The 19,003-nt window shown below is 44.9% G+C and overlaps 1 protein-coding gene across 1 annotated transcript in view; it reads left to right on the plus strand.

The window, feature by feature from the left end:
• The first annotated feature begins 2,567 nt into the window (after positions 1–2,567).
• Positions 2,568–19,003, plus strand: part of LOC148130346 (retinal guanylyl cyclase 2-like) — a 44,154-nt gene continuing 27,718 nt past the window's right edge. Inside the window, exons 1-6 of the mRNA XM_087967518.1 lie at positions 2,568–3,261; positions 5,670–5,971; positions 8,852–9,218; positions 11,059–11,143; positions 13,559–13,655; positions 15,557–15,688. Coding sequence (XP_087823644.1) covers positions 2,568–3,261; positions 5,670–5,971; positions 8,852–9,218; positions 11,059–11,143; positions 13,559–13,655; positions 15,557–15,688 — 1,677 coding nt within the window. The remainder of the gene's footprint in view (positions 3,262–5,669; positions 5,972–8,851; positions 9,219–11,058; positions 11,144–13,558; positions 13,656–15,556; positions 15,689–19,003) is intronic.

The following is a 19,003-nucleotide window of genomic DNA, read 5'->3' on the forward strand; positions in this document are numbered from 1 at the left end:
AGTAGTTTTGTAGCGGAGCACAGGGATCGAGCAAGTAAATAAATAAACCGGATCAGGCTGTCTAGCCTCCTGTGTCTTTTTTTTTTTTAAAGAAGTGGGATAAACAATGAAAAAACAAGGAGGACTATACAAAACTCCTGCATCCCATAATACTGCTGTCAAGATGATAATACGTGCTCTTCCAATGAAGCATTAATTGTAAATCTCAAAGGGAAAAATCTCCTTGGTGCTGAATCCTCCATCTACTTCATTTATTTATTTATTTATTTATGTTCAATTGCTTACAAGATAATAAGTATACTTCATATCTTCGATCACCGTTGGGGAAAAGGGACGGCTTTTCAGAGGGGGTAACTTCTAAAGTCATTTTTCCAGAATTATTTGCTTTTCAGTTATTTTCTTTAAAAACAAAAAACAAAAAAAAACAAAGACCTTCATCAAACAGATGCTGAACATTGCGGCTTTTCTGCATCGTGGTATCTCTAACTTTGGACAACTCCACTCAAGAATTTGGTAAGTGGATTTCTGCCCTGTCCGTTGTGACCATCCAAAAAACTTTTCCGAGTTGGCTTTGGAAAAAAGAGAACCAACGATTTCATTATTATTACTATTATTATTATTATTAAAATCCAAATCATTGTAAATGCCTCACTGGACTTGAGAAAGATGCTTGATTTCAAACCATATTTGAAAGTCGAGGCATGCTTATCTTCACCGCTTGCTAGAAAAACAGTTTGAAATTTTGAAGGCTTTGATGTAGTTGAGGAAAATGACCTCCCCTTATAATTCAGTTCTGCCAATCTCTCTTCCAGTCCATCCGCGTTTCTCTGTGAAAAGAAAAAAACAGGTTAGAAAAGGGTAGAACAGCAATGGGTCACTCACGGTGTTTTATAGCCAGAGAATGACAGAAAGAGAGAGAGAGATGATAGATAGATAGATAGATAGATAGATAGATAGATAGATAGATAGATAGATAGATAGATAGAGAATGAGAGAGAGAGAAAGAATGAGAGAGAGAGATGAGAGAGAGAGGATGTGTGTGTGTGAGAGAGGGAGAGGGAGAGAGAGAGAGAGAGAGGTAGTCTCTCCAGGTAGTCCTCGACATATGACCACAACTGAGCCCAAATTTCTGTTGTTGTGAGACCCCATTTTTGCCCCATTTTATGAACTTTAGATAGATGATAGATAGATAGATAGATAGATAGATAGATAGATAGATAGATAGATAGATAGATAGATAGATAGATAGATAGATATAGATGATATAGATAGATACCATAGATAGATAGATAGAGATAGAGATAGAGATAGAGATAGAGATAGAGATAGAGATAGAGATAGAGATAGAGATAGAGATAGATAGAGATAGAGATAGAGATAGCTAGCTAGATATAGATGATAGATAGAGATAGAGATATAGTTAGAGATAGAGAGATAGATATAGATATAGATAGATAGATAGATAGATAGATAGATAGATAGATAGATAGATATAGATGATAAATAGAGATAGAGATAGAGATAGAGATAGATGGATAGAGATAGAGATATAGTTAGAGATAGATAGAGAGAGATATGGATATAGATAGATAGATAGATAGATAGATAGATAGATAGATAGATAGATAGATAGATAGATATAGATGATAAATAGAGATATAGAGATATAGATAGATGGATAGAGATAGATAGATAGATAGATAGAGATAGCTAGCTAGATAGAGATAGAGATAGATAGAGATAGAGATATAGATAGAGATAGAGATATAGTTAGAGAGAGAGATAGATATAGATAGATAGATAGATAGATAGATAGATAGATAGATAGATAGATAGATAGATAGATAGATAGATATAGATGATAAATAGAGATATAGAGATATAGATAGATGGATAGAGATAGATAGATAGATAGATAGATAGATAGATAGATAGATAGATAGATAGATAGATAGATAGAGATAGAGCTAGCTAGCTAGATAGAGATGATAGATAGAGATAGAGATATAGTTAGAGATAGAGAGATAGATATAGATAGATAGATAGATAGATAGATAGATAGACAGACAGACAGACAGACAGACAGACAGACAGACAGATAGATATAGATCACATGATCATGGGGATACTGCAAAGGCCATAACTGTTTAAAACGATCATAACTCACTTTTTTCCTTGCCATCGTAATTTTGAACGGTCACTAAATGAACCAAGTCTAGGACTAGCCTTAGCAATAGCCCTTAGACTCATATATAACACTTCCCAATGCTTTTACAGCCCTCTCTAAGCGGTTTACAGAGTCAGCCTCTTGCCCCCAACAATCTGGGTCCTCGTTTGACCGACCTCGGAAGGGCGGAAGGCGAGATTCGAACTGCCCTACTGCTGGCAACCCGCAGAAGTAGCCTGCAGTACTGCCCTCTAACCACTGCGCCACCGCGGCTCTCGTACTTACAACCTACTCATCCAACGCGAATCTCTCAGCCCTGTCTTTTAATTCCCGCCCCCATCCTTCAACAGGTTGGTCGTCCTTAGCGATGGTTGGCTTGGCCTCTTGAGCTGGGAACGCAATGGCCGATAAGCATGTCTTCTCTTCATATGTCAGGTGGCCCTCCTGGATCTTCTTCAACCTTCACAGAGTTATCCTCTTAGGGATGGTCCTGATACTTTCTCCAGCCTGTTGTCCGGCCCTTAAGATCGGTCTGGTGGGACCTTGGTCCTTGGACTCCTTCTTCTCCAACGCCCTACCTGAAGTTGCCACTCAACTAGCGATGGAGAGGATCAAGAAGGATCCTTCCCTTGCCGCGGTCCATCCCCTGGATTACGTATTGTTGGAAGAAGATCTCCAGACTTGGAAAGCAATGGCGCGCTTCGTCGAGTCCTCCAAGAACGGGTCAGCCTTCGTAGGACCGTTGAACCCTAGTTATTGTGAGGCCGCCTCTTTGCTAGCCCAAGGTTGGAACCAACCCATGTTATCTTGGGCCTGTCTAAACGATGACCTTGACCAACCAAGGAACCAACCGTGGTTTATCAGAACTTTGCCATCTGCGGCTACCGTCCTCCTCACCGTGTTGAGATATTTCAACTGGGCTCATGTGGGCATCATCTCTTCTAAAGGGGGCTTTTGGGTGGACGTAGCCCACAAGCTAGCTAGCGTTCTCAGAAGCCGTGGGCTACCTGTGGCTCTTGTTACCTCCACCGGGACGGAAGCAGAAAAAGTAGAAGAGGCTTGGACCAAGGTAGAAGCTGCTGGAAACATCAAAGGTAAGCGGAGAAGTGATCTGGACGGGAAGTTAGCGGAATGGAGGTTGATCAGGACCCACCAATATCTCACTAATGTCTTGGAAAAAACCTCTCAAGATTCAATTGGAAGCAAATATTTGGAGCCCAGGGTCCTTGGGGGTCTCTGAGCTTGGTAGTTTTCTTCCGGACGTTTAATTACCCAACTAGATAGCATCATCAGTGCTAAAAGGGAGTGGGGGTTGCTCTCTGCTTATATACTGATGGCTTGCCCTGTCAGTGTGGGTGGAAGTGATCTTGGTCTTCCTCCCTCTCTTCCTCTCCTTCTATTTCCTTCCTTCCTTCTTCCTCTTCTTTTTCCCTTTTGCCATCTCTTTTCCTTCCTTCCTTCCTTCCTTCCTTCCTTCCTTCCTTCCTTCCTTCCTTCCTTCCTTCCTTCCTTCCTCCTATTTCTCTCCTCCCCCTCCTGTTTCCTTCCTTCCTTCTTTTTCTTCCTCTACTTTTTCCCTTTCCCCATCTCTTTTCCTTCCTTCCTTCCTTCCTTCCTTCCTTCCTTTCTCCCTCCCTCCCTCCCTCCCTCCCTCCCTCCCTTCCTTACTCCTATTTCTCTCCTCCCCCTCCTGTTTCCTTCCTTCCTTCTTTCTCTTCCTCTACTTTTTCCCTTTCCCCATCTCTTTCCTTCCTTCCTTCCTTCCTTCCTTCCTTCCTTCCTTCCTCCCTCCCTCCCTCCCTCCCTCCCTCCCTTCCTCCTATTTCTCTCCTCCCCCTCCTGTTTCCTTCCTTCCTTCCTTCCTCCCTCCCTTCCTCCCTTCCTCCTATTTCTCTCCTCCCCCTCCTGTTTCCTTCCTTCCTTCTTTCTCTTCCTCTACTTTTTCCCTTTCCCCATCTCTTTTCCTTCCTTCCTTCCTTCCTTCCTTCCTTCCTTCCTTCCTTCCTTCCTTCCTTCCTTCCTTCCTTCCTTCCTTCCTTCCTTCCTTCCTCCCTCCCTATTTCTCTCCTCCCCCTCCTGTTTCCTTCCTTCTTTCCTCCCTCCCTCTGTCCTTCCCTCCCCCCTCCCTGTGAATGTGTTAAAAATTAAGCAAATCATATTTTGCTGACTGCAGCTTGTGACACTCTAAGGACACCGATGCTCAGTGGAAAAATAGAGCAAAACTCACCAACAAGTTAGAAACGGAGTACAGGTAGTCCTCAACTTATACCATTCATTTAGTGACCGCTTGAAGTTTTGTAGCTGGAAAAAAGTGACTTATGGCTGTTTTTCACACTTACAACCACTGCAGCCTCCCCAGGGTCATGTGATCAAAAGTCAGAGGCTTGGCAATTGCTTCATATTTATGACGGTCGCTGTGTCCCCGGGAGTGACATGATTCCCCTTTTGCGACCTTCTGACAAACAAAGTCAACGGGGAAGCCAGGGTTCACTTAACAAACCGTGTGACTCACTTAACAAGGGCGGTGATTCCCTTAACGAATGTGGCAAGGAAAGTCGTAAGTTGGAGCAAAACTCACTTAACCGATATCTCACGAAATTTGGGACTCAATTATGGTTGTATGCCAAGGACTGCCTGTAACAACATTCAAGTCTCCCACCGAGCTTTGAAACTTTAATTGTGGGATGGATGTTCGTCCTATTGCAGGGGGTTGGAATAGAAGACCTCCGAGGTCCCTTCCAACTCTGTTATTCAGTTAGTTCTGCTTTTTTTCCCCCTTTCTGTGATGACCCAAAGGGGCGTGGCACAAAGGCAACACAGTCAGATAATCAATAAGAGTCCCTTTATTAGCTCCAACTTTGCCCCCAATGTCCTGGTTACCTTCTGGCTGGAGAAAAAACTCTCCCAGGAACAGCCTTGGGCTGCAGGGAATACAAGTCCAAAACATGAGCAACACAAACTGTAACTTAAACTCCAATCAAGGCAAAATGAGGTCATTAGTCCGGCAGGGCAGGAGCAAGAATTTCAGATGTGAAGGCACGGCAATAACACGGTTGGGAGGATGCCAGGAACGCAGATAACCAAAGTCCATACAAGATAAAATCACGTTTGTTCCCAGCAGATGCCGCACTCAGCATGCATCTCTTTTTAACTCTCATTCCCAGCTCAGCTAATGAAGGGAATCAGGGCCCTTTCCTCGCCCGTAAGCCATGCAACCCACGTTGCTTCCTTCTCCGTTCCTCCCTGCATGCCTTAAGATGAAGAGGGGGGTGAGCCTGGGTCTTCCTCTGAATTCCCTCTCCCTTGTTCTACCTCTTTCCTGCTCTGCCCAGCCGGACTTTGCCCTTCCCCAGTTTCCTCCACAGCCAACAGAGCCACACTCCCACTCCCTGACAGCTGTTCGTCTTCCTCCTCGGAGTCTGGATTCAGACTCTGACAGGGGCAGGACACTTCCTTTCCTGTGTTAGCAGAAAGCGTTAACCCCTTCCTTTCCTCCTCTCAGCCCTTCTCCTCTGCATGCCGTCTGCTCTCATTGGAGGGGAGGACCAAGCGGTCTTTCTAAAGAAAGCCCAGGAACTGGGACTGGCTGATGGCAGGTATGTCTTCGTGCCCTACGACACTCTCTTCTACGGCCTCCCCTACGGAAACCATTCCCACTTCCTTCTGGAAAACGATGGCGCCTTCCGGAAGGCTTATGACGCGGTGCTGACAATTACCTTGCAGTCTGGAGAACGGAATTTCTACGAAGCTTTCCGAGCGGCCAAAGAAAAAGGCGAAATAAAAGCAAATTTGGAACCAGAACAGGTCAGTCTCGTCTACAGGTAGTCCTTGATTTATAAACTCCCAAAAATTGAGCCCCAAAATTTCTGGTGCTAAGCGAGGCAGGGGAGCTTTGACTCATTTTATGAACTTGCTTCATGAACACCGTTGTTAAGTGAATTGCCATAGATGTTAAGTTAGTAATGCGGTTGTTAAGTGAATCTGGCAGCCCTTTTGATTTTGCTTGCTGGGGGGCCGCAAAAGGAGAACACAAAACTCCCAGGACACGGCAACCGTCATAAATACGAGACGAGTTTATGTCGAGCGTCTGAGTTTTGATCACATGACCACGGGGAGACTGCAACGGTCGTAAATCTGAAGAATGGTCAAAGTCCTTTTTTCCAACTGCCGTTGTAGCTTAAAACAGTCACTAAATGAACGGCTGTAAGTCAAAGGCTACCTGTACCTTGAAGTCCTTCATTCAGTATGTAGCTGTAATATATTCCCGAGGATGTCGTAGTCCTACCGAATTTTCAACCTGGCTGCCTTCACACAATACAATTAACCTAGTTATAGAAATCCTGCCTTTTCTGGATTCACACAGTAGCTCTAGGCAAAATCTAACCAATCTAGATAGATTGGTACCAGGTGTTCTGACCTAGGCTTCCCAAAAGCATGAAGCCAACTCCTTGTCCCGACAAAACCCCTTTGGGCCAATCACCAGGTGACAGTGAGTTCTAGTCCCGCCTTAGGCATGAAAGCTGCTGGGTGATTTGGACCAATCACCAGGAGACAGTGAGTTCTAGTCCTGCCTTAGGCATGAAAGGCGGCTGGATGACTTTGAGCCAATCACCAGGAGATTGTGAGTTCTAGTCCCGCCTTAGGCATGAAAGCTGCTGGGTGATTTGGACCAATCACCAGGAGACAGTGAGTTCTAGTCCTGCCTTAGGCATGAAAGGTGGCTGGATGACTTTGAGCCAATCACCAGGAGATTGTGAGTTCTAGTCCTGCCTTAGGCATGAAAGCCACCTGGGTGACTTTGGGCCAATCACCAGGAGACAGTGAGTTCTAGTCCCGCCTTAGGTATGAAAGCCAATTGGGTGACTTTGAGCCAATCACCAGGAGACGGTGAGTTCTAGTCCCACCTTAGGCATGAAAGCCAATTGGGTGACTTTGGGCCAATCACCAGGAGACAGTGAGTTCTAGTCCCGCCTTAGGCATGAAAGGCGGCTGGATGACTTTGAGCCAATCACCAGGAGACTGTGAGTTCTAGTCCCGCCTTAGGCATGAAAGCCACCTGGGTGACTTTGGGCCAATCAACAGGAGACGGTGAGTTCTAGTCCCGCCTTAGGCATGAAAGCCACCTGGGTGACTTTGGGACAATCACCAGGAGACAGTGAGTTCTAGTCCCGCCTTAGGCATGAAAGCCACCTGGGTGACTTTGGGCCAATCACCAGGAGATTGTGAGTTCTAGTCCCGCCTTAGGCATGAAAGCTGCTGGGTGATTTGGACCAATCATCAAGAGACAGTGAGTTCTAGTCCTGCCTTAGGCATGAAAGGCGGCTGGATGACTTTGAGCCAATCACCAGGAGATTGTGAGTTCTAGTCCCGCCTTAGGCATGAAAGCCACCTGGGTGACTTTGGGCCAATCACCAGGAGACAGTGAGTTCTAGTCCCGCCTTAGGTATGAAAGGCGGCTGGATGACTTTGAGCCAATCACCAGGAGACAGTGAGTTCTAGTCCCGCCTTAGGCATGAAAGCCAATTGGGTGACTTTAGGCCAATCACCAGGAGACAGTGAGTTCTAGTCCCGCCTTAGGCATGAAAGGCGGCTGGATGACTTTGAGCCAATCACCAGGAGACGGTGAGTTCTAGTCCCACCTTAGGCATGAAAGCCAGCTGGGTGACTTTGGGCCAATCACCAGGAGACGGTGAGTTCTAGTCCCGCCTTAGGCATGAAAGCCAATTGGGTGACTTTGAGCCAATCACCAGGAGATGGTGAGTTCTAGTCCCACCTTAGACAGGAAAGCTCCTCACAAGATTGTTGCTGTGTGAGAAAACAGGAGGAGGAAGGTGGTTTGGATATGTTTGCTACCTTGGGTTATTTGTACAAATAATAATTAAGTTATTTGTACAAATAATAATTAAATAATAATTAAGAGTTGTTAACCTAATCCTACGTAGCTTTTTCTCTGGTAATATCACACTACTAACCAGAGCATACAAAACATTTGCTAGACCAATACTCGAATACAGTTCATCAGTCTGGAACCCACACTACGTATCTGATATTAGCACAATTGAGAAAGTCCAGAAATATTTCACAAGAAGAGTTCTCCACTCCTCTACTCGCTGTAGAATACCTTATGCCACCAGACTTGAAATTCTAGAACTAGAAAACCTTGAATTACGCCGTCTTCGGTCTGACTTAAGCATGGTATACAAAATCATACATTGCAATGTCCTACCTGTCAATGAATACTTCAGCTTCAACCATAACAACACAAGAGCACACAATAGATACAAACTCAAAGTAAACCGCACCAAACTTGATTGCAGGAAATACGACTTCAGCAATAGAGTGGTCAATGTCTGGAATACTCTACCCGACTCTGTAGTTTCTTCCCCAAACCCCAAAAACTTTAACCTTAGACTGTCTACTATTGACCTCACCCCTTTCCTAAGAGGTCTGTAGGGGCGTGCATAAAGCGCACCAACGTGCCTACCGTCCCTGTCCTATTGTTTCTCTTATTGTTTTATTTTTCTTATATGTAACCATTTCATGTATTCACAACTATGTATACATTTATACTTATTATCTTGTAAACAATTGGCAAATCAAATAAATAAATAAATAAAATAAAGGTAGGATGTAGACAAGATAAATACCAAAAGCCTGTTGTTTGTGGCTTGTGTTTTTCTGCAGGTCACTCCACTTTTTGGGACAATCTATGATGCCATTTACCTGCTTGCAAAAGTCCTAGCCAAGATAGCCCGGCCCCAAACTTCCGAACTCTTTGGAACAAACTTGACTCATCATGTCAGAAATTTGGACTTTGCTGGCTTCAGCCACCGGATCCAAGTCGACAGCAAAGGACAGCCGCTGGCCAGATACGTGATTCTGGACACGGATGGCAAAGAAAGTCACCTGTACCCCACCTACCTGCTGGCGGCATCTTCGGGCATGATGCAGCCCCTGGGGAGGGCAATCCACTTCCCTGGGGGGGCATCACCCCCAGTTGATTCGGCCTGCTGGTTTGAACCTGACGTCCTCTGCCAAAGAGATGACGCGTGTTAGTATATCCCACCATGGGAAGAACAAACCATTTGCACAATGATTACCCTGCCAATAGGCCAAAAGCTTTGAGTGGTGCAGTGATATTTCTCTCTCCCGGTACAATGAGAATATATCTTCTGAACAAAACTCCACACTGGGGACAGGAAGGGCATCCAGCCATTAAAACACACTGCTGGCTCCTTTCAGTTGCCCAGACTCCACCCTGCAAGGGATTATGGGGGGGTTGTTAAAAAGGAGATGATGAAATATGCCGAGAGCTTTCTCCGGCTCATTTTCCTGCTTAGGGACTACCATTCCCAGTTTCCCAGTGCTGGGAATGGTCGCTTCCATACAATTGGACGTTCTCTTTTAATGGAACAATGGTTTATAACCGTGATGGGGAACCTATGGCACATGCATCACAGGTGGGACGCAGAGCCATTTGTGCTGGCACGAGAGCTGCAGGTAAACTTACCTCACTGCATATGGGCACGCCTCACAGCTGATTTTGGGCTGGTTTGAAGCCTTTTTCGGCCTCCCAGAGGCTTCAGGAAGGCTTCTGCAAGCTTTCCAGGCCGAAAAACCAGGCCCATTTCATCACTTCCTGTTTTTCCGGAAATACCGGAAGTGATGAAACGGGCCTAGTTTTCAGCCTGAAAAGCCTGCAGAAGCCTTCCTAAAGCCTCTGGGAGGCCGAAAAAGGCCTCAAACCAGCTGAAAATCAGCTGTGAGGCGCAGTGCAGGTAAGGGGTGGTGGGGGAGGGTGGGGATTGTGCGCGAATGCATAGGGGGCGTGGGACGATGCGCATTGTCTTCTGGGTGCTGGCGCACGAGCACGCGCATACAAGTGCGTGCACAATTTTTTTGGCACAGGAGCCCCCAAAGGTTAGCCACCGCTGGTTTATAACATCTTGAAACGGGGTTACCAATCAACCAAACCACGAAGGCAATAACTTAAGCGGGGTTTTCAATGAGGGATCCCGGGCGTTCTCTGAGCTTGGTGTTTTCTGGCAGATGTTTCATGACCCAACTAGGTGACGTCATCCATGATAGAAAGGAAGAGGGTTGAGAGGAAAGGAGGAGGAGGAGGGGGGGAATAATGTGGGACTGTTGGTGCTTTCTAAACTTGTTTGTTTTCTGGCAGATGTTTCATTACCCAAGTAGGTAACATCATCAGTACTAGAAGAGGATGGGATTTGTGGAAAGGAGGAGGAGGAGGAGGAGGAGGAGGAGGGAGGAGGAGGAGGAGGAGGAGGAGGAGGAGGAGGAGGAGGAGGAGGAGGAGGAGGAGGAGGACAATGATGACTATGACAATGACGGGTCCTTGGTGCTCTCTGAGTTTGATTGTTTTCTTGCAGACATTTTATTACCCAACTAGGTAACATCATCAGTACTAGAAGAGGATGGGATTTGTGGAAAGGAGGAGGAGGAGGAGGAGGAGGAGGAGGAGGAGGAGGAGGAGGAGGAGGAGGAGGAGGACAACGATGACTATGACAATGACGGGTCCTTGGTGCTCTCTGAGTTTGATTGTTTTCTTGCAGACATTTCATAATCCAAGCTAGGTAACTTCATCAGTGTTAGAAAGCAGCGGGGAGTATAAACTGGGAGCAAACCCCTCTTCTTCCTCTTCCTCTTCCTCCTCCTCATAAACCCCACTCCCTTCTAGACTGAGGATGTTCCCTAGTCAGGTCATGAAACGGCTGCAAGAAAAGAAGCACGCTCCAGAGAGCACCAAGGACCTCACAGTTCAACTCCCAAGTTGCAAACATTCTCCTTTACGAATGGTTGTTAAGTCGACGATGATCTGTCCTTGCCACTCTAAGCCATTGCTGTTTGATCTCTGTTTGTTTGGCCAGATATAGGACTGCGGATCGTGATTCTACTCCTCTCGCCGCCTCTCTTTCTGCTTCTCTTCGGCCTGTACCTGACGCGCCTCACCAGGTCAGCATTTTTCAATGCCGTTGTAATTTGGATTGGTAGGAGTCGTGTGGTGGCCTGAGAGGCAGAGCTCTTGCTTCACGATCAGGAGGCCGTGAGTTCGATCCTAGGGAGAGACAGATATTTCTCTCTCCGGGCACAATGAGAATATATCCGAACAAAACTCCATACTGGCAACGGGTAGGGCATCCAGCCATTAAAACACTCTGCTGTTCGCTCCATTCAGTTGCCCAAGACTCCAATCCAATGCAAGGGATTATGGGGTTGTTAAAAGAGGATGGTGATGATTGTAACTTTGGATGGTCACTAAATGAATGATTATAAGTGGAGAGCTATCTGTAGATGCTAGTTATATTTTATAATCATTGCAATCAAGCAGTGCAAAAGTTAAGATGGAAGGCACAGCGGTGGGGTTGAAACTTCGCCTTATTTGCGTGGGGCCTAAAAAGCAGGAAGAGCTTCGCCCAAGTTGCTGGGGACGCCATCTTGACTCTTTTGACCTCACCGTGCAGACAGACCCATCTTCACAAGGACATGATTGGTCTCGATCCATCCTCAAACAGGAATCCACTCCGGATTTTGCTCACGGCCAGGACCTGAGCATCCTTTATCTCTCTCTCTCAGCAGCTTTTCTGGGTGGCCCAATTAGCTAATGATTTCAGGAAATAAATTGTGCTAAGTAAAGAAATTTAAAAGGGCAATTACTGCAAGCCAGATGTTGGGATTCCCGTGACAATACAAGCCAGGAGAGGCAATTTACTGGCTTCCTGCCTCACCTCTGAAAAATAAAAATAATAATCATAATGCAAAATTATGAACCCAGTGCAGTTGGACTCCTCCTATATCTCAGCGGTGGCTAATCCTTTTGGGCTCCTGTGCCAAAAATTGTGAGCGCGCTTACATGCTCGCGCTCCCTTGCCAGCACTCAGAAGGCAATGCATAGCCCCCCACGTCCCCGACGCATGCACGCACAATCCCCCCACCCACCCCACCCACATCCTGCCGCCTCCTTACCTGCACTGCGCCTCACAGCTGATTTTCAGCCGATTTGAGGCCTTTTTCAGCCTCCCAAAGGCTTGAGGAAGGCTTCTGCAGGCTTCTGCAAGCTTTGCAGGCCGAAAACTAGCCCCGTTTCATCACTTCCTGTTTTTCCGAAAATACCGTTCACGGGCTGGGTGTCATCAATCACGTTCTCCAATTATGGGCTGGGTGTCATCAATCATGTTCTCCAATTACGGGCTGGGTGTCATCAATCACGTTCTCCAATTACGGGCTGGGTGTCATCAATCATGTTCTCCAATTACAGGCTGGGTGTCATCAATCACGTTCTCCAATTACGGGCTGGGTGTCATCAATCACGTTCTCCAATTACGGGCTGGGTGTCATCAATCACGTTCTCCAATTACGGGCTGGGTGCCATCAACCACATTCTCCAGTTACGGGCTGGGTGTCATCATTCACATTCTCCAATTACGGGCTGGGTGTCATCAACCACGTTCTCCAATTACGGGCTGGGTGTCATCAACCACGTTCTCTAATTATGGGCTGGGTGTCATCATTCACCTTCTCCAATTATGGGCTGGGTGTCATCAACCACATTCTCCAATTACGGGCTGGGTGTCATCAACCACGTTCTCCAATTACGGGCTGGGTGTCATCAACCACGTTCTCCAATTACAGGCTGGGTGTCATCAATCACATTCTCCAATTACGGGCTGGGTGTCATCAACCACATTCTCCAATTACGGGCTGGGTGTCATCAACCACGTTCTCCAATTATGGGCTGGGTGTCATCAACCACATTCTCCAATTACGGGCTGGGTGTCATCAACCACGTTCTCCAATTACGGGCTGGGTGTCATCATTCACCTTCTCTAATTATGGGCTGGGTGTCATCAACCACGTTCTCCAATTACGGGCTGGGTGTCATCAACCACGTTCTCTAATTATGGGCTGGGTGTCATCAACCACGTTTTCCAGTTACGGGCTGGTTGTCATCATTCACCTTCTCTAATTATGGGCTGGGTGTCATCAACCACGTTCTCCAATTACGGGCTGAGTGTCATCAATCACATTCTCCAATTAAAAATATTTGTGGGCAAAAGCTCTGGTATTTTAGTTACAATCTTTTCAAGATAAGAGTTGGAACGTACTTCCGCTTCCAAACGGCTGCACTGCTCTTCCAGATTTCCTTCCTCTCCCCCCCCCTTTTTTTATGGCAACTACTAAAACAGGCCTAGGAATGTTTGATGAGTTGACAATGGATATGTGTCGGGTATATTCAGTACCACCTGGAGTTATTTGTAAAAATAATAAAGGCGGGATCCAAATAAATAAATAGAATAAAAAACAATACACAGTTATAGGGCCATGGACAGTGGCCAAAGACTTATGCATGTTTTTTGATCTCTTTTTCAGAAACAGTAACCGCAACCGCCGATTCGTGAAAGGATCACAGAGGCTATTCCTGACTTTAGATGACCTAACTTTCGTGAACACCAAAATCAGTAGAATGGTAAATGTCGGTGGTGATTCTCCATCATCCATGGTTGTCCCAAAAGTGCTTTTTTTTTTCTTCAAGAGGCAACTGGACTTGCTGGTTTTTCTTTTGAAGACGTTTTCGCTTCTTATCCAAGAAGCTTCTTCAGCTCTGGATGGTGAGGAAGGGAAGGATTTATCCTCCTTGCAGACAAGCTGGTCATTTGCATCCTTTTAGAGGGTTGTTGAGGCCACTTGGGGGTTTATCTGTGTCCTCAGGGTCACCTGAGTAGTGCAAATGGTTCCTGTAGCCTGCAATTTTCTCTCTGGAAATCCGTTCCTCCTCCCACACCGTTCAAAGGATGTCTATCCCAAATTGTATAGTTAAAAGTCTGTAGAGATTCTCCGTCATCCAGGTCATGGTTGTCCCAAAGATGCTTTTTCAGGAGGCAACTGAACTTCCTTGTTTTTACTTTTGAAGACCTTTTGCTTCTTATCCAAGAAGCTTCTTCAGCTCTGACTGGATAGTGGAGAATGGAAGGATTGATACTCCTTGCAGACAAGCTGGTCATTTGCATCCTTTGACAGAGCCGTTGAGGCCACTTGGAGGTTTACCTGTGTCCTCAGGGTCCCCTTAGTGGTGCAGATAGGTATGGAGCCTTCTTGGAAACTGTTGAAAGACTCCGACAGGGGCATGACAGCCAGAAAATCCAGTTGCCTCTTGAAAAAAAAAAAGCACTTTTGGGACACTAGAATGGTAAGTGATAATGGGACTGTCTCTCACTGACACACTAAAGCGGTGTGTGCCCAGATGTCCAAAAAAATCAAGATGATGGCAGGTTGCATCAGAGATATGTCCCTTTTTTCAGGGCCGCTGTAACTTCGAACAGTCACTGAATGAATGGTTGTAAGCAGGGGTGGGATTCAGCCAGTTTGGACCGGTTCAGGCGAGCCGGTAGTTCCAGCGATCATTTGGCTCCATCCACCCTCCCCTGCCCTAATCCAGGAGTTGCCAACCTTTTGGACCTCAGGGACCACCAAACTCATAAATTTAAATCCCGTGGACCAGAGACCCTGGGAAAATCTCCCCAAAAAAGTCTGCAGGAAAAGCCCCCACCCCGTTTTCCTACCGATCAATCATTCATTATTTGGGATCGCAGGATACCATCTCCAGCTCCATTCTCAGGGGGAGAGAGACAGAGAGAGACTTTTGGCTTCATGCAAGGAAAGCAGCAGAAGCTGCAGAAATCTTTCTTTCTCTCCCCCAAACTCTGCCAGAAATGAGCCTTTGCCGGCGCAGCCTCTTGGAGCAGGAGGCCTTGCAGGGTCCCAAAGATTCATTTCTGGCAGAGTTTGGGGGAGAGAAAGAAAGACTTTTGCTGCTTTCCTTGCGTGCAGCCAAAAGCAGAAGAAGAAAGAAGCGGAAAGAAGCAGCCTGGTGGCCAGGCCAGACTTGTGGGGTGAGTGGGGCAAGTTCCCCCCCTCTGCCCTTTCCCCCCTCCCCTCACTACCTCGTGTTGTTCGCAATGCAAGCGATGCAAGCCTTGGGTTCCCACGCAGCCTGGATTAATTGCTTTGGGGGTGACATTTCTCTACCGACCTCCAAAATATTCTCGTGGACCATCAGTGGTCCCTGGCCTATTGGTTGGCAACCCCTGCCCTAGTTTGTCCTATATTTCCATGTTTTGTAGCTCAGTTGATTTGTGTGAGCTGTTTCGCTCACCGGGGCTGCAGGAGAAGGTAAGTGTTAGAGCTGAAAATGGGAGGTTCTCGAACGCTGCCTGCACGAAGCCCACGCTCACCGAACCGGTCGTTACACCGGTGGAATCCCACCACTGGTTGTGAGTCGAGGACTGTCTGTATATGTTCCTTCCCCGGTGGGTGTCCATCTTGGCTCAATTTCCGGCTTGCCTCCATTTCCATTGCTTGCCTCCACAGAGGCTAACTCTGGACAACCTCAGCGAATCAAAGAGCTGCTCCGAAGCCCACAGCCTGAGATCCGTGACTCACTCGTTGTCGGTGAAAAGCACAACTCTGACCTACGAAACCTCTAATGTGGCTGTGTATCAGGTAATGGGGAGCTTGTTGAAATAGGAGCAATGAGCATTTTTTTGAGATCCTTCTACAGCAGGGGTCCCCAAACTTAGCAACTTTAAGACTTGTGGACTTCAACTCCCAGAATTCTTTATCTATCTATCTATCTATCTATCTATCTATCTATCTATCTATCTATCTATCTATCTATCTATCTATCTATCTATCTATCATCTATCTATCTATCTATCTATCTATCTATCTATCTATCTATCTATCTATCATCTATCTATCTATCTAACTATCGATATCTATCGATATCTATCTATCTATCTATCTATCTATCTATCTATCTATCTAACTATCTATCTATCTATCTATCTATCTATCTATCTATCTATCTATCTAACTATCTATCATCTATCTATCTATCTATCTATCTATCTATCTATCTATCATCTATCTATCTATCTATCTATCTATCTATCTATCTATCTATCTATCTAACTATCTATCATCTATCTATCTATCTATCTAACTATCTATCATCTATCTATCTATCTATCTATCTATCTATCTATCTAACTATCTATCTATCTATCATCTATCTATCTATCTATCTATCTATCTATCTATCTATCTAACTATCTATCATCTATCTATCTATCTATCTAACTATCTATCATCTATCTATCTATCTATCTATCTATCTCTATCATCTATCTATCTATCTATCTATCTATCTATCTATCTAACTAACTATCTATCATCTATCTATCTATCTATCTATCTAACTATCTATCTATCTATCATCTATCTATCTATCTATCTATCTATCTATCTATCTATCATGTATCTATCTATCTATCTATCTAACTATCTATCATCTATCTATCTATCTATCTATCTATCTATCTATCTATCTATCTATCTATCTATCATCTATCATCTATCTATCTCTATTTAACATTCTATCATCTATATTTATTTATTTATTTATTTATTTGATTTGCCAATTGTTTACAAGATAATAAGTATAAATGTATACATAGTTGTGAATACATGAAATGGTTACATATAAGAAAAATAAAAGAATAAGAGAAACAATAGGACAGGGACGGTAGGCACGTTGGTGCGCTTATGCACGCCCCTACAGACCTCTTAGGAAAGGGTGAGATCCACAGTATCATCTCTATTATCTATCTATCTGTCTGTCTGTCATCTATCTATCTATCTATCTATCTATCTATCTATCTATCTATCTATCTATCTATCTAGTCTGTCTATATCTAGTCTAGCTATCTATCTAATCCAAGCATCCTCCATCTTGGCAAGTTTAAGACTTGTGGACTTCAACTCCCAGAATTCCTGAGCTAACATGACTCGAGGAGGAATTCTGGGAGTTGAAGTCCACAAGTCTTAAAGCTGCCAAGTTTGGACACCTACAGCAATATCAATAAAGCCCAAATTAGTGCTATACACAACAGTCGGGGCGGAGGGGAATATTAACTCTATAAGGAAGACGAGACCAACAAAGCCTGTATGTCATTTTATTATTATAATATATTATATTATATTATAATATTATATTTTATATTATATATTTTATATTATATTATATCATATATTTTATATTATATTATATTATATTATATTATATTATATTATATTATATTATATTATATTATATTATATTATATTATATTATATTATATTATATTATATTATATTATATTATATTATATTATATTTATTATTAATTTGTTCTGACCTAGGCTTCCCAAGATCATGAAGCCGACTCCTCGTCCTGATAAAACCCCTTTTATTTAGGCTAAGGGGAATTCCTCTCCAGCAAAGTTCCGGCCAACGGTCTTTCAAGAGAGTTCACAATGCCAGACCTTTATCAGGCTTGGAGAGTTGCCAGGCCAGTAGCTTTCAAACGCCACACTGTAGCAGCAATTATTTGGCAAGGAGTCAGGAACAGATCTTCACCCTAATGAATTGAACTAATTGTCTCCTGCAAACACCACTCCCCCTTTGCTCCTCTTTATTCCCTATGGGAGAGGCCATTCACCATCCACCTGTGCCTTTAATCTGCTCCCTTCTTCTGGCAGCTCTGTGCATGCGCACTCTGGGAACAGGCTCCAGCTGCTCTTCTGCCCCACTGATCTCCGACTCCGAAGGCAGCTGATAACTGTCGGACGGCCCTGGCCCCATCTCTGCCTCCGACGCAGAGCCCTCGTCCGAGCCTTCCCCAGACTCCAGGAGTGGCCCATGTTCCTCCCCAACCTCCTCACTGTCCAAGTCTGCCCCCAGCTCCGCTGACCACTGGTGGGCCACAACAAAATTTATATTCCACATTCATAATTTTCATAAATAACTCAGGGCAGCAAACACGCCTAGCACTCTTCCTATTTTGGCCATATCAAAATGTGTATTTTGATTTGATTTATATATTTAGATCCCACCTTTATTATTTTTACAAGTAACTCAGGGTGGTGAACCTATCCAGCACACCTTCCTCCTTCTCTTTTCCCCACAACAATAACCCTGCGAGGTGGGCTGAGAGAGAGAGGGAGTGGCCCAAAGTCACCCAGCTGGCTTTCATAGCTAAGGCAGAACTAGAACTCACAGTCTCTTGGTCACCCAGCTGGCGGAACTAGAATTCACCATCTCCCGGTGATTGGCCTAAAGTCACCCAGCTTGCTTTCATCTGTAAAAGGGAAACTAGAACTCACCATCTCCTGGTGACTGGCCACAGTCTCCCAACTGGTTTTCATGCCTAAGGAGGCACTAGAATTCACTGTCTCCTGGCGTCTAGCCTGGAGCCTTACCGACTAAAACTTTTATTGTAAAGCTATAGTAATAAAATATTTGTCTGGGCTCAATCGCCGTTTATCTTGGTAGCATCCAAGTGACTGAAGTTAAGAGGGTGCCTTACAACTGGGGTTCGCCCTTACAACTGTCATAGTGTCCTCCCCATCTAAAGATCACAATTCGATTGATTAGTAACCACGTGCATTTACAAGGGTTGCAATGTCCTGGGATCGCGGGATCACCATTGGGGACTTTCCAGGTATCTTCTGACGAGCGAAGTCGATTGGCAGAACCAAATCTGTTTGACAAGCGCACATAATGGCCGCAGTGAAAGAGATTGTAAAATCGGGCACCACTCCCTAATGTCAACTCATAAAACATTCCTAGGCCTGTTTTAGTAGTTGCCATTAAAAAAAAAAAAAAGGCGGGGGGAGGAAGGAAATATGGAAGAGCAGCGCAGCGGTTTGGAAGCAGAAAGTACATTCCAACTCTTTATCTTTAAAAGACTGTAACTAAAATACCAGAGCTTTTACC

The sequence above is a fragment of the Notechis scutatus genome, chromosome 5 (assembly GCF_049901735.1).
Source record: "Notechis scutatus isolate UNSWTSFEM ecotype Mainland chromosome 5, rNotScu1.2, whole genome shotgun sequence".
Classification (NCBI taxonomy): Eukaryota; Metazoa; Chordata; class Lepidosauria; order Squamata; family Elapidae; genus Notechis; species Notechis scutatus.